Here is a 16,985-nt window from a genome sequence, read left to right as displayed (position 1 = left end):
AGGTTTTCTTGATGCTGGTAGAGCTCATTGTTGGGTTTGTACCATCGCCTTCCATCTGGTAGGATCCTTGGCCCTATTATTCTTCTGAGGAATTTCCGTTCTTGCACTTCCAGGGCTCTCAGTGGGGTCTTTTTAGTTAGGGATAGGCATTCTGCTGCATAGAGGACTGATGGTCTGACTGCTGCATTATAGTGTCTCAGTTTTACATTCTTTGAGAAATGCTTTGAGGCAAACAGTTTTCTGCAGGCATGGTAGGCCTTGTCTAATTTGATTTTCTTTTGTTCAAGAGCCATCGTTTCACTTAGGTCCTCCGATATCCACTCTCCGAGGTACTTCACATTTTTAGCTCTCTTGATATGCTTTGTATCACTGACTCCCATTGTTGTAGGGGCATCTTTGATGTTGGTGATAAACTTGGTCTTTCCAATGTTGATCAAAAGACCCGCTTTAGCTGCTATAAAGTGCAGTGTTTGAAGCTGCATAGTGGCCTCATGTATGTTGTTTGCTAATAAAGTAAGGTTATCAGCAAAGGCCAGGCATGGAATCCTGAAGTTGTCTGCTTTAAACCCCATCCTTAATCCGGTGTTCTCAGGTAATGACCTGGTCCATTCTCTTATGATCTTTTCCACGACATAGTTAAATAATATTCATGAGATACCATCTCCTTGCCTCACCCCTGTTTTGATTGTGAAGCTCTCTGATAATTGACCTCTAAACTTAACTTTGGAAGTGGTGTTGTGCATTGTGGCTAGCACCAACCTATTAATTTTTTTCGTTTAGTCCCAGTTCTCTTAAGATGTTTAAGAGTGCGATTCTATCCATGGAGTCATATGCCTTCTGAAAGTCGACAAAGATAGCTACCCACTGTCGGCATCCTGTCTTGCTATATTGAAGGATGGTCTTCAGATTTTGTATCTGTTCAGCACAAGACCTTGCAGTTCTGAACCCTGCTTAATATTCTCCTAATTCTTTATCCACTTGTCTTGTTATGTGCCATTCCAGAATCTTGGAAAAGACTTTATACGATACTGCAAGGAGTGATATTCCTCTATAGTTGCTGGAGTCTGTTTTGCTTACCTTCTTGTGGATTGGGTGGATAATGGCTGATGTCCAATCATCTGGGAGCCTTTCCTTAGCCCATATGTCCAGAATCAATATCTTGCATATACATACAGAGGAGAGGTAGTAAAAGATACAGTGTGAATCCCACATAAGGTAACCTTGTGTGTGGGCTTCAAAAATACAATAGCTAGATTATGTACATCATGGCATCTAGTGAATATCATTTACTCCATTATCATTTTGGTGATATTGTACTACAGCAATTTTTATGAACAGTTTTTCTGCATTTGGTGTAATAAACAGGAAGCTGGAAAGGAAGGACATGGAGAAGGTTGGTTTCTTAGTAGAAAGGAATAGTGTGCTAGTTGATTTAAATTATTATAATGGAAATTTATAAGTTAATCTACTTTGTAATAATTGTTAATGAGCCGTGTGAATAGCCTTTTCTTCAGGGTATTCTGATTGCCACTGATCACGTCCACAGGTAATGCATTGTATATCCGTGGCCCTAGACAACTTAGATTTCTTTGTCCAAGTAAAGTGTTCCGGCATGGTATACTTATTCCAGTTCTATCTTGCAGCCTAGTGCAAATTTTTGACTTGTGTTCTTTACAGAAGAGCTTTAAATTTTTATGCAGGTATAGGGTCACTGACTGCACAAATAGCTGCTGTATGTTAAGTACCACGCTTTGCTGGAAAAGTTCATATGTTGGAAACATCAGTGGCTTTTTGTACATGACTTTCAGTATGTAGTTCTGGCATGTATTTACCTGAGCCAAGTGTGAATCAAGTATTCCACCCCAACTGTTAATTCCATATTGCAGTTGTGATTGAACTAAGGCAAAGTATACAGTCTTCAAGGCTTTTGTTGAAATAACATTTCCAATTCTGTAAAATATATAAATAAGTTTCTGAAGTTTAATGATCAAATTTGATGCATGAAAATTCCATTTCAGATAACTATCTATAATTATCCCTAGGTATGAAACATTTATTGATTTCTGTAAATTATAACAGTTGCAGCTTTCAGTATTTTTGCAAGTTGGCATGTGGAGTCTTAGTGTTAAGTTGTCTGAGGGTTGCATTGTTTATTATGCAAGAAGCCGAGGAATTTTGTTTTATTTTCATTTAAAGTAAGTAGGTGGTTGTTTAACCATTTCTGAACTATGACTAGGGTTTCTTGAGCTCTGTTGAAGGTGTCCTCCCAAGTTTCACCCATGACTGTGACTACCGTGTCATCAGCATAGGAGTTAATTTTTGCATTACAGTTTAGCTCACACAGATCATTGATATATAACAGAAAAAGAATTGGTCCTAACACTGTTCTTTGGGGTAGGGCCTACTCTGATATTTTCCTTGAGCACTTTTACTTAGGGTAACCTTGATTCTTACCTTTTGTATTCTGTTAGAAAGAAAGCTTTTAATTAGATTTTGAGGAATTCCATGAATGCCTACTTTTTCAAGTTTTCTAAGGAGTACATTGTGGTCTACGGTATCAAATGCCTTTGTTAAATCCAACAATATAGACATAGTCCTTTTGGAGCTACCATTGGTTTCATACAAATAATCAGTTAAGGAGAATATTGCATCTTGAGTACTAATTTTTGGTCTAAAACCAAACTGATTTGTTGTACTTATTGAGGTAATTAAGTAATCTGATTTTAATGCATTTATCTAGTAATTTTGAAAGGTGGGTTGTGAGAGAAATTGGGCAATAGTTATTTAACACTCTCTTATTGCCTAATTTATGGATTGGGACTATGATAGCAAATTTGGATGGGTCTGGAAATTGTCCTTTCATTAGTGATAGATTAAAAACATATTGCAGAGGCTGTAGAATATGTGAACTAATTGTTTTACTTGAGACCTCCCGATGATATCACCACCTTGACGAAGGCAAAATACATTTCGCTGGGTGTTTTGGAGGCTTGCGTGTTCAAATGATCCTCAGAGCTATGTCAGCAGGAGCATATGCTCCTGGTAGGGCCACCCGAGACGGACAGGTCTAAGGTGATGATCCAGACTAAGAGTGATACCCTGGTCCTCCAGGTTGAGGGTTGGTGCATGGAGCTAATAACTCAAGTACCACAAAACTACATATTGTTCAGAATCCAAATCAAGATAACCGGACGGTCCTAAACTTACGACGACTACAGCGCGCTAAATGGCAACGATACGGATATACTGGAACATGGTATGTGAGAAGTATGTTTCATGCTGGGGCTAGTTGAAAATTGTAGGAGGAATTACTTAGGCTAAATATCAGATAGGTGTAGCTGCATTAGAGGAGATAAGATGGAAGACAATGGTGAACACACATAATGCTTTGCCAACATTAATATAACCGCAAGAATACTGTGAACATTTTATGTTATAAAATATTGCATTTTAATGTACTATGTGTTATTAGTTTTTATCACATCCATATCTTGGAATATTCTAGAATGCTTAGTACAAACATACCGATGAACGTATGCAACGAATCTCCAACATGAATTAAATTTCAAAGTGTACCTCAAGAAGGCAATAAACATTTTAAGTGTAGAAATTGTATTTCACCAAATTATCTGTTAATCATAAACAGTACACCAGAATATTATGTAACATATACATGTCATAGAATATCGACGCCTGTTTTTTAAACCAGAGGACACATTATATCATTGTATATTTTATCTATTGTACATTTTAATGTTATCACTCACATCATGTGACATTCTTCATTAAATTTAGTAATGTTTTAAAATTATATGTTGAGTTAGCTTTAGATCTCATGACCAGCTGAGGATGACGTCTGTGAAGGTCGAAACCGGTACTACATAGTAACAAGATATAATAAAGTACTGATTAGGTGGACGGTACCCATTCTTTGTGATTGTGAGAACTACATTTACTTCAATAGTGAGGACGAAGAAAATAGAATAGGAACAGGGTTTATGGTTAAGAAATCGGTCAGTCATAATATGATTGAATATGAAGCAATAAGCCCCAGACTATGCCGGTTAAGACTGAAAGGGGGATTTGGCAACATACCACTAATTAGTGTCCATGCCCCAACAGAGGATGCCGAAGAGGAAGAGAAAGAACAGTTCGATGAAAAAATGGAGCAAGTATATAAGTTGTCCAAGTAAGATGTTAAAGCTGTCCTAGGGGATTACAATGCCAAAGTAGGCAAAGAGAAAGAAAACCACCCAGTGGCAGGATATCACAGTAAACACCAAGAATCCAATGAGAATAGGTGGAAATTGATTGATTTTGCCTTTAGCAAGGAGCTGGTGATTAAGAGCATATGGTTTCCCCATAAGGAGATCCATAAAGAGACACGGTCTGACAAAGAACCAGATAGACTATGTGCTGATGGATATGTGAAATGCCTCCAATATAATGGATGTGAGAAGCATGCGTGGTGCAGACAGTGATTCAGATCACATACTGGCGAGGATCAAGTTCCAAGAAAGACTGGCAATTAAACCCAGGGACAGAGCTGAGCAGAGCAAGGTCTATAATGTAGAACTGTTAAGGGATAAGAAGAAGGGGGAAGAGTATAGAGACCGGCTGCAAAGAAAACTACAGATGGGTAGAAATGGAGGTGTGGACATCAATACAATGTGCAAAGAAACCAAGCTAGCAATAAATACAACAGCGCAGGAAGTACTTGGAGAAAGAAGGAAACAGAATAGAAATAAATGGTATGACGAAGGAGTGGGTAGTAAGGTTCTGGAAGAGAGAAATCTGGCCCGACAAAGATTACTACAGAGACCCACTCAAAATAATATGGCAGTTTTTAAAGAGAAACGGAGAATAGCAAAGACATTGATAAGGAACAAGAAAAGAATAGGAGAAAGGGAGAGAGGGGATGAAATGCAGAAGAGTTTTGAAAACAAGCAAGGTAGAAAATTCTTCCATAGGGTTGGACAAGTACTGTAAATAAGGGATATCAACCTAGAGTGAATATGCTTAAGGACGAAACTGATAGACTGAGTGTTGGAAAAGAAAGAAATCTGGAAAAATGGGCAAAACATTTTTGAAACATTACTTTCTGTCAGACCAATAAATGAAGAAAGAGAAGGATCAGGTTGTATGCAAACTTCAGAGAGAGAGAGATGAGAGGAATGAGGAGAATTGAGATGAGGATGAAGACGATATGGGATCACCGTCGATTGAAGGAATAAGAGAAATTATAAAACAATTGAAGAACAGTAAAGCCCCAGGGAATGACCTCATAACGGCAGAAATGGTAAAACATGGAGAAGTGTTGGTGAGGAGAATACACAAGATAATTAAAAAGGTATGGGAAATAAGTAAAATACCGGAGGACTGAACACTAGCAAATATATGCCCTACACATATGAAGGGGTCACGCATGCAATGCAAGAATTATTGAGGTATATCCTTACTGAGTATAGTGTACAAAATCCTCTCTACAGCCACAACAAAGAGAGTTAGTAGTAGAGCAGAAAGAATTATAGGGGAGTTCCAAGCTGGTTTCAGACCTGGAAGATCGACGATGGACCATATTTTCACTATGAGAATGACTCTGGAAAAGACATGAATACAACGTTCGACTAGTACATCTATCTATAGATTTTAAACAAGTCTATGACAAAGTAAAGAGATCGACATTGTGGGAAACAATGAAGGAGTTTAAATTCCCACAGAAGTTAATAAAATTGACTAAGATGACCCTGGAGAACAGCAAAAGTCAGGTATAAAAGTGCAGGGAATTCTGTCAAGATCTTTCAGAACAGAAGAAGGCCTAAGGCAAGGAGATCCCTTATCACCAGTGTTATTTAATTAGTGTTGGAGAAAGCTGTAAGATCAATAACTACTAATCCGGGTGGTAATATTTACAATAGACTGATCCAAGTTTTGGCTTACGCAGATGATGTGGTGATATCCGCTAGAAGTAACAAGGCACTTACAACCGCCTTGAGTTAGCTGAAAGATGCGGCTGGGTTTGGAGATAAGTGAGGCTAAATCTAAATATAAGGTAACACAGAGAAGTGGAAGGAACACCGGAAAACTCCAAGTGGATGATTACACCTTTGAAGCAGTAGATAGCTTCACATACCTTGGCTCAGTAATAACATCAGAAAATAAATATTGTAAATCATATTAAGGCTACCAACAGAACACTGTACCCTCTTCTGAAAAGTAAAAAATTAAGCAGGAAATTAAAACTGACTCTCTACAAAACAATAATTAAACCAGTAATTATGTATGGGAGTGAGGCATGGGTATTGACTGAGGACTCAGAGAGGAGATTAAATGTGTGGGACCAGTGAAGAAGGGAGATTTATGAAGAATCGGAACAAATGAAGAAATAAGATTATTGTATAAGGAGCCGGACTTGGTGACCTCAATCAAAATGAGACGAATTGGATGGCTGAGGCATGTACAACAGAAGGAGGAGGGAAGACTTCCAAGGAAGGCACTGACAGGGCACCCTGGGGGCAGGAGAAGGAAAGGTCGGCCCCGGATGAGATGGCTGGAGGATGTGGAGACTGATCTGAGGACCATTGGAGTCAGGAGGTTGCGTAGGTGTGCTGAAGACCGGGACGACTGGAGAGCTGTGGCCGTAGAGCCATGGAGTAAGTTAGTTATACTTGATATATTGTCATAGCCATTGGCTAAGTTATCTTCTAGTGCAGCTATATGATTCATTATTTCTGTTATGGGAAGAAAAAATATTGATTGCATTATAATGAGTTTATTGAATGGCAGGCAATAACTAAATTACAAAAAATTACCATGTGATGAGCAGGAAAAATAATGGAAAACAACCACTCATTTTCAGCATTAAAAAATTTGCTTTCTGGTAAGAAATATTTATAATTTTTTGAAAAAACTGTTGTTGATACAATTAGTTATTTTTAATCCACATTTAAAGAGAGCACTGCAGAAATTATCTCTAAAGCTAAGTATTTGTACGATCAATATTAAGAAAGAAATTCTTATTTTCATATTCGGGACAATTGTGGGACATGTTTTGGAGCAATTCTAGGACATTCATGGGGTAAAGTTGGGACAATTGTTAGACCTGCTTTTAGGTTACTTTATTTAAAGCCAATTGTATAATTTGAAGTCATCCTTTGTGACATTTGGCATACTGCTCTCACATTAGAGACAATATTAAGAAAGGTTTTGAGAGTACTGGGATTTTCCCCCTAAATTGGAACAAATATCCCATTGACAGACTAGATCCGATGAGGCTTGAAGGGTACAACAACAGAGAACTCCAGCCATTGGGCAATTTATCTGAATCTTCACAAGCAGCTTAAACTGGTACCAGTATTGCAGAAGCAGATTATCTTGATGCATCATCTGATTCACAACAGAATCAACAATGTTTCAAACATTTGTTGCTTCAAAGGACTGGGAAAACATCTGCATCCCCAACGAAGAGGAGAAGAATTGACTGCAGTGCTAAGGTCATTACTACAGAAGAATATTTAGAGAAAATAAATAGGACACCATGTAGCAAACAGAAATTGACTAAATGAGGAAAAGAGAAGGCTAGATGAAAACCTAAAACATTGAGAAGGAAAGAAATCAGCAGTGATAGCAAGGAAGACATGGAAGAATGGGAAAGCAGCAGAAGCAGTGATGAGTTTGTAATATCAAGTGATTCTGAAGATGGCTGTAACTCAATCAGTGAAAAGGGGACATCAGACGAAAAATTCGGTATTTTAGATTTACACCAGTCAGATTTTGTTTTGGTGAAATTTGAAGTAGCAAGAAAGCAAAAAAATCAGTGAATACAGGTATGAATGTGTTATACAAAATGTAACTGATGATAATGATGCTGAAGTGATGTGTCTGAAATGTTTAGACAAAATATGGTATTCAGGCCAGATGAAGATCATGCAACATTAATTAGCCATGATATAGATGTTGATTCCCATAGGGAACTTGGAATATTTGTCCCGAATTAGTAAATTTATAATACCAATATAAATGGTCCGTTATGGACATTATAAATTTTCCAGCTAACTCTTTCCTGGTTGCCAGCATTTTACCCGGGTGTGCTGAGTTGGGCTCACACCTACCAAGACGCATGGCTTGTGCATACTGTGGAGGTCACTGCGTAGGCTATTTGGAACCACCGGCAGTGCCAATGCACTACGAGAGACTTTGTCTCATTACCAAAAATTGATGTCTGCCTGGCCATCAGATGACAGATTCCCATTGGCAGGCATCAATTTTTGGTAATGAGACAAAGTCTCTCGTAGTGCATTGGCACTGCTGGTGGCTCCAAATAGCCTACGCAGTGGCCTCCACAGTATGCACAAGCCATGCATCTTGGTAGGTGTGCTATTTACCAACTGATGAGCCCAACTTAACACACTCGGGCAAAACGCTGGCAACCAAGAATGAGTTAGCTGGAAAATTTATAATGTCCAATAATGGACCATTTATATTGGTATTATTAATTAGCCATTAAAATATTATAACAAAACTGCCACAACCTACATTTGTTTGTATTGGGGATTGTATCTGTTATGAATTTACAGAGTCCATAGATGTAATGGAGAAAAAATAGGGCCTACGTCATTGGATTACTTTGACACATAGTAGACTAAAATAGTAACCTATTCTTTTTGCCAAACATATTTTATTAGGTGCAAGTTTAACATTGATAATGTGAAGTGAGTGATGTTTTGCTTATTTGAGAAGTATTTGATATCAATGTTGCCCTGTATTTTAATTGAGCAATATGTATGGACAGTGGTAATTTTTTATCCTAAGTTTCCTGTATTTTGGTAGTAAATAAAAGTGATTATTTTTGCTTTATGTATCAGGTAATTTTTACCAGTTAAGAAGCCTGCTTTTTAATTAACGAAAAATAGCGCAATATTATGCCTTTTTTTTTTTTTAATCAGTCATATAATATGAATACACTCTATTCCACTATTGCCTCAGTATCTGTCAAACAAGCTTTCTCACTGAATTATCACTGTGTCCCTCCTTTGCCACATGCCTGTCCCAACATTGCCCCAAACCAATGGGTAATTGTGGGACACAGTTTTTATGGAACTGCTAAACAGTTATAAGATTTTAATAAAATTTTTGCCTGGAAATGAAGTGTGGGTACCAAATTACAATAATTTAACATCATGCCAACTTTCCACTTTGAGATTTAGTGCCTTAGAATAAGAAAGTTTTCATTTCTGTCCCAGAATTATCCTGGCTGACCCTATACTCTCGAAAACAATGCAATTAATGAAACTTGAATCATGGAAAGCCTGTAGGATATGGAAAAACAATCTTGCAATGTCCTAATTAATTTACATGAATTTAATTGATTGCAAACTGTCATGAATACTCACCATTTATAAGTAAGTTACTCCCTTCCATTTTTGTTTTTTTGTTCCGACGTATTTTGGTTATGAACACACAGAAAGGATTTCTGGTAGGAACTGGTGTGTTAAGCTATACTGTATCTTGTTAACTTATAATTGTACATAACATCACAAGTATTTGAGAATAGATTATTTTATAGATACTATAACGAGGATATGTAATTCAAATTGGCGACATCTGAAAGAGGCATGATACGGTCTGCAAGCATCATACAACTATTAAACAATGCTGTATATGAAAAATGATAGTGTGTGCTTTACACTTTTGTGTAATATTGTTCATATGATGATAAAATTAACTCAGATATATGTAAGTCTAACAGTAGGACAGAATAATTCTCCTGTTCATTTCTTCTTTGAGACTGGTTTACCATACATACTGTCGAGGAAGAGGCCTGAGAACACAACGACCGTTGCTAACCACTGCCTAGGTAAAATTTTGTTTCCAAATAAAAGTACTGAGGCTAGAACAGTAAAGAACTTTCTAGTTGTTGTGATAATCGAGCATGGCAAAGGTCCAAAGTCACTTACAGTCAAGAAAATAAAAAACTGTCCCAGAGCACTGGCAATTGAGAATGTAATAATCTGCCAAATAATATTTGGATGCTGCTGAACAAAATTAACAAACATAAACACTTCCCCTGTTGCAACGATAGCAACTCCTAGATACAGCATGGACCATAAATTCATGTTAATCATCATATGACCAGATTTTGTCTGATGTTCTGCACGCATTCGTTCTTGAATAGCACCAGTTAATCCATCCATTGCTAGAGATAATAGTAAGAGAAATTCACCAAAACCAATTACAGAGTCCCCACTATCTGCGGAAGTTTTTCCATCTTTATACATAAAAAGAGCCACTCCAATGACAATTAAGAGAACGAATATATACTTTCGCAGAGGATAATTCTTCTTGCCTAACAGTACACCAAGTATCATCACAGGAATCGGCTTTCCTGATTTACCTATTACTTGTGTTGGGTAGTTCACCCACTGAAGGGCCATGTTACTACACACCATCGCAAGCAAATAGGTTAGGGCACTAGAACTGTAATAGAGCATCCGTGTATTATCTTCACCTTGCTTCATTACGGTTGCCAATATAATTTTGGCGTATAGGTAATTTACAATACACTGTACGAAAACCAAAGTCAACATACAAGTAAATTTTTCTTGATTTTCACCTTCTCCATATGTACCTCTCGTAATTTTCTCTTGTAAGATACCGTAATAAAAGTAACACACAAATATTCCAAGCGCACATATAACTAACTTTGTGATCTTTTCCATTGGACTTGCTTATTCCACGTGGATGAATTCGACCGACCTTTAAAATTGTCCTTAAAAAGCTGTTTTGACAGAATCACGCGTCAACATATGCCACTACAACTACAGTGGTACCACCACAGTAAGGTATAATACATAAAACTTGCCAGAAAACCACGTCAGTTTATCATTTACATCACTGACCAATCTGGACCAATGTTTGTCGGACTTCGTCTTCGCCATCTAGTGGATAAACGGCGAACTAAATTTCTAAACAAAGCCCATGGGCAATGGAATGAATTGTATCAATGGCGTCTTTATTGCCTTACGGCTGAAGTGTGGTATTCGTTACAATCTCAAGATATTTTCACCATTTAATTGACAGCCTTTAGTATCTTTAGAGAACGAGATGTAAGTGAAAATGGTTTACAAAATGGAATATTGTTTACATGTAATACTGTTCTTGAGTCTTTTTCACACTGCAAATTGTTTTGACGGGTAGGCTATATAAATTAATAATCCTCTCGACGTTGGTGTGTCTGTGTCATGTGAGTGTGGGGGAATTACTGTGATGACATGCAAGATAAGAGAGGATATTTTAAATTTTAGATATTATCAAGATTCTGGGATTTACTATGTACTGTCGTGTAGTGATGTGGAGTTATTTTGTGATTTAGTCCAATTGCAGAATCAGCAATGGTAATTATCTTGAGAGGTAATGTTTTGATTACGAGAGGGATTTGTGGCGAATTTCTTTGAGAATATGAAAGTATGTTGGGAAACTAACGTTTCTCATTCAACAAGTGAAACGTTACTAATAATAATGTTATTTGTTTTACGTCCCACTAACTACTTTTTAAGGTTTTCGGAGACGCCGAGGTGCCGGAATTTAGTCCCGCAGGAGTTCTTTAACGTGCCAGTAAATCTACCGACACGGGGCTGTCGTATTTGAGCACCTTCAAATACCACCGGACTGAGCCAGGATCGAACCTGCCAAGTTGGGGTTAGAAGGCCAGCGCCTTAACCGTCTGAGCCACTCAGCCCGGCAGGAAAACGTTACTACAAAGGGATGTGTTCACTTGAGAAATATCAAACTATTAACTGCAACAACCATGATGATGATCATCATCATCTCCTTCTTCTTGTCCTTTTTCCCAATTAATTGTAGTCGGCATTTGTTGTGGTTAGACGTCCGATTAAAAGGCCCCGAGTTCGATTCCCGGCCGAGCCGTGGTTTTTAACTGTGTTGTTTAATTCCTCTAGTGCAAAGATTGGGTGTTTGTGTTTGTCCTAATACACTTCTTTTCATGTTAAACCCTACACAACACACCACACTACCTACCACCGCTGAAACAGTCTTTTACATTCCTGGCCTGTCGTTGGCCAAGTCCACATCAAATCCTTTTCTCTTTGGCTTTTTCCTGGTTTACTGGGTTCAGCATGCAATATGGATTTGACCCACAGCTGGATGCCCTCGACGCAACCCTACGTGAAAAGATGTATTCACTATTGTGTGTTTCATTGCTGGTGTTCACATTACGATCTATTATTTCTATTCAATGAGAGTAGGGTGATTAGATTACAAGCACGAAAATATAGGACACTTCGACTGCCGTTGATTATTAGGCCGTATTTAAGATTAGAATTTCTTAACACTAGCCAACAGATCTCGGAAAGAGTACCACTTATTTATAGAATACCAGTACTGATTATTATAAATGGAAGCAGCCCAATTCGAGCACATAACAAAAACAATGTTCACTATGCAGGATTATAAGTTGCCATTTTTACATTTTATATAAATTATGTCTGTCTCACTGGTTTGTTACATTTTGTGCCAACCAAACAAACTGTAATTACTTCACACAATGAGAAATATACATCCAAAATTTGTGATAAATAGAGTTTAAACACAGTATTTTTCAATCTGCGGGATGGTTTACGAAAAACAGGGCAATATGTCTCTCGTGTATTTTTTATTGGGATAAAGGGACACTTTTGATAAATAAGGTAACTTACCATCCCATAAAATAAGGGATGTCTGGTCACCCTAAAGTACAGTACAATATTCTACTGTAGATAGGTTGTCATTTCTGTATGAGACATCAGAATAAATATACCCAGACAATAACCACCAAGACATAGCTAAGTGGAATTATTCTGAAAAAATCTTGTAGACTTAATTAAAAATCAGGAGAAAGTAGAGTAATGTTTTGAAGAAAATGACTTGCTGATTATCAGTCAATGCCTATTTAACTGCAACCATAGACACTACTGTATATAGGCCTATTTGAATTGTAGGACATACTGAAGTCCAAGCAAATAGAGAATGAATAGACCCTGTTACCTCAAAAATTATAAAATTAATACATTGTCTGGCGGTGCGGTACATTGTACCGCTGAGTGACTTTCTTGTGAAGCCACGGGGGTACAAAGTACCATTGACAGGTATTGCTATACAGCTTTCCCTGTTGGACAAGTGAACTGCTAAGCTGTTGACTCGCTATGCTAGCGTACCGTTTTGGCCTACCAACAAATCGTGGCATGCTTGGTTTCCAAATCATAGTTACGGTAATACTTATTAGTCCTACCTCCTTTTATTAGCAATATGTGAGTGTATTTGTCCAACCAGTTTAGCCAATACGCTTTGACATACCGGGATAGTTAACATGCAAGCCCAGCATTTGGGAGATGGTGGGTTTGAGCCTTACTGTTGGGGAACCTGTTGCTGGTAATGGTTTTCTGCAGGTTTTCATTTTCACTGGTGTTGTACCTTATCAATATGCCACATCAGTTACGGTACTTCCAAATCCTAATACCCTTGCTTGTTCGTCAGGGCTAATAAGAGATGTCTAACCCAACAAATTTAGCATTAAAATGAGCATATTTGCATTGATAACATAGCAAAATTACCAATGGGCATTTGACAAGGAGTAAATAGTTTATAGGAAAACATGTTCACAAAAGTAATAGATTTATTTGTAAAATTACAGCACAGAAAATCATAAATCGCTCTGTTCACAATATTGTGTTGATGTAGACTTTCATGGCCTACATGATTGTCTTCAATAATGCTAGATTATACCGCTCTGGCCTAAACCATACAGTGAACTTTTCTGTGGGGCCACGGTAGTACTACTTCTTGAATTTCTAATGATGAAATAAGAATTCAGTAAAATAACATCATAATTAATTACAGTAGAACTCGGTTATAGTGACATCCAAGGAACCTGAAAAATTGTATCATTATAAACGCGTGTTGTAGTAATTGAGATTCGTATTATCAGTCTAGTGAGGAGGAAAGTGAAAAATACAGTAAAATAAACTTAATTAGGCTTATTGTAGATTTATGTATTCACTTTTAAGCACACCATGAATATAATAAAATACACGTAATTTATGAATACAGTACCAAGAGTTTGTCCAGTACTCGCCAAAGTTCCTGATTAGGAGTGAAGTAATCAGTCATTTTGCTCTGTTGTCGCCAATACTTGTTGAATACACACTTTCTATGTTATTTCATTAGTCATGTCACTGCTCTTTCCCCTAGCTCAGGGGTTGTCAGACTGTTTTCGTATGCGGCACACTGTTTGGCAATGCTGAGTATAGCGGCACATGCCAACGTACAAGTAAGTATGCCTGTTTTAGAGGAATTTCGAATGCTACCGAGCAGTCCCCAAATAGTGAAAACCCCAGCAGAGGGTACACAAACCACTGGAACGTTAGTAGAGAAACATGTCGATCACTCCCCAACCTTAGTGGAGCATATATAAACCAATCAGTGGTCACCTGCAGTCAGTTCAGTACTCGAGTTGGATTTGGAGAGATGTTTAAATGTAGGGCAATTGATTGTTGAATAAGTCGCAATATTTGATGTTATTATAAAACTGAAGTCTCAATATTTGATGTTATTATAAAACTGAAGTGAATATACAGTTATTGTCTTGTAATATGGGGAAGTTTTTAATTAAACGCCAACGATTAAACAGCAGTGAAGAACATCAGAGTGAAAATAGAACATCAGAGTGAGTCACCCGGGTCACGTGTCACTGAGAAGCTACTTCCGCATCGTCTGGTGCTGTGCGCAGGTGTCAGGATTCTTATTTATGCTTCCGATTTACATGTACTGAATCTGGAAATCATGAAATTCCTGAGTGTGTTGTATGTGGCGAAACATTAAGCAATGAATGTATGGTTCCAAGCAAACTAAAGAGACATTTGAAAACTGTTGTAACCAAGGTTGAGATTTACAAAACACAACTTTATTATTCGCTTCAAATACAAAATACACTATTTACACAAATAAAACTGAAATTTAACTTGAAGCAAAATGAATTAGGAATCTTGAGAAAGAGTCTATCTTCTGTACACTATATACAAGTTTACAGTATTTACATCCACTACTATCTAGAAAAGATAGTCCTTGTGATAAGAAAAGTCGATAGTCGAAAACTATCCGAAGTACTGACATAAATGTTTTGGAAAGTCCTTTCTTGCTGAGTTCATAAAAGCAAGTTCAATGTTGGAAGAATTCTTACTTGGCGAAACTAAGGGAGCTTGCATTAATTAAGGAAATATGACGGTATGTAATAGTATGACTGGATATGGGCAGCGGAATAAGAGGAGCGGTGACCAGAGGTGAGACCTCGTACTGCCATAAATTCAGTCCACCTGGTCGAAGCACATTTTCAAGAGGAGTAGCCTCCGTGCTCGACGTAGGGTGTATTCTGGAGCTGGACACCGGGGCAAGTGGGCATCTGGACAGGCTGGGAGTTCCTCTTTATAGTACACACACGATGGTTCAGGCACGCGCACTGAGGGCTGCGCGTCGAGGCTAGAAGAATGACACTTGGCGCGCGTGTAGCTGGCTGGCGGAGCGAGCAGGGAGCGCCGGACATACAACAAAAACGAAACAAAGTCACTTGGAAAATAAATATAAAGCTTATTTATATCGTTTACTCTCTTCTCAAATTAAAGAAGCCAAGTCAATGAATAAAATATTTACAGCTTCAGAAAAAAGGGCTAGTTAGCTAGCTTTAAAGTAGCAGAAATAATTACCAGGAATATGCAGTCACAGTAGCAGAAACATTGATTTTACCTCGTTGTAAAGAAATAGTTACGGTACTCCATGTTAGGAGAGGCTGCCGAGAGGGAGATATCAAAAGTACCTTTGTCAAACGATACAACTGTTCGCCGCATAGAAGACATGTCAGCTGATATTAAAAAAATAGTGGAAAAATTACATGATGGTAGAAAATGTGCACTTTAACTGGATGAATTAAAGGCGGAAACACACTGCTGTCACTTCACGTGAACCATCTCTGAGCTGAGTCAGCATGGAGGGGAGGTTGATGATGTCACTGCATGCTGCATGAAGACAGGAAACACACTGTCCTCACATTCACACATCACAGCATACTTCGTCCGATGGCAAACTACGATAGTACATCCAATTCATCGGATTCTGATGATCTTTTAATTGCCTGTGATGTTTCTGTTGCCATGAGTACTGTCCATCGCAAACGACTGTGGGTGCATGAAAGTAATTTGCGATGAAGCGATGAAGGGAGCTAAATGGGCATCCATACCGGGCGAGTTGGCCATGCGCGTAGAGGCGAGCGGCTGTGAACTTGCATCCGGGAGGTAGTAGGTTCGAATCCCACTATCGGCAGCCCTGAAGATGGTTTTCCGTGGTTTCCCATTTTCGCATCAGGCAAATGCTGGGGCTGTACCTTAATTAAGGCCACGGCTGCTTCCTTCCAACTCCTAGGCCTTTCCTATCCCATCGTCGCCATAAGACCTATCTGTGTCGGTGCGACGTAAAGCCCCTAGCAAAAAAAAAATGGGCATCCAGAAAAATTTCAGATATACTTCAGGCTGAAAAAAAAAATTCAACTACTTACATAATCTCATCAAGGATGAAATTGTTGGCCGAGGTACGCTCTGCATTTACAACTTATTCGGAGGAATCCTGCACAAGCATTTCAGATATGGAAAAAATTTCAAAAAATAATTCAACTCATTTGAAGGCTCTGTGCCATGGCAATTACCAACAGTTCGTCATGGAAGAATAAATTGAACAAAGAAGAAATGAACTAGATATCTAATTCTTTTTTTTTTTGCACCGACACAAATAGGTCTTACGGCGACGATGGGATAGGGAAAGACTAGGAGTGGGAAGGAAGCGGCCGTAGCCTTAATTAAGGTACAGCCCCAGCATTTGCCTGGTGTGGAAATAGGAAACAACGGAAAACCATCTTCAGGGCTGCCGACAGTGGGGTTCGAACCCAC

General features: G+C 38.2%; 2 protein-coding genes across 2 annotated transcripts in view; one reads left to right on the top strand and one right to left on the bottom strand.

Annotated features, from left to right (window-relative positions):
* Nucleotides 1–6,764: 6,764 nt before the first annotated feature.
* Nucleotides 6,765–10,818, bottom strand: meigo (Solute carrier family 35 member B1 homolog meigo). The gene has a single exon (XM_067149897.2). The coding sequence runs from the start codon at nt 10,716–10,718 to the stop codon at nt 9,771–9,773; it is 948 nt and encodes a 315-aa protein (XP_067005998.1). The 5' UTR covers nt 10,719–10,818; the 3' UTR covers nt 6,765–9,770.
* A 168-nt stretch (nt 10,819–10,986) lies between these two features.
* LOC136876172 (caspase-8) overlaps nt 10,987–16,985 on the top strand; it is an 88,111-nt gene continuing 82,112 nt past the window's right edge. Inside the window, exon 1 of the mRNA XM_067149895.2 lies at nt 10,987–11,105. The gene's annotated coding sequence lies outside the window, so the exon portion shown is untranslated. The remainder of the gene's footprint in view (nt 11,106–16,985) is intronic.

This window comes from Anabrus simplex, chromosome 6, assembly GCF_040414725.1.
Source record: "Anabrus simplex isolate iqAnaSimp1 chromosome 6, ASM4041472v1, whole genome shotgun sequence".
In the NCBI taxonomy this organism is placed as follows: Eukaryota; Metazoa; Arthropoda; class Insecta; order Orthoptera; family Tettigoniidae; genus Anabrus; species Anabrus simplex.
The sequence above is the reverse complement of the archived record's forward strand: the minus strand, read 5'-3'. Positions and strand labels throughout refer to the sequence as shown.

Coding starts and splice junctions, on each gene's coding strand:
- meigo (XM_067149897.2), bottom strand. CDS start 10,718: ATGGAAAAGATCACAAAGTTAGTTATATGTGCGCTTGGAATATTTGTG.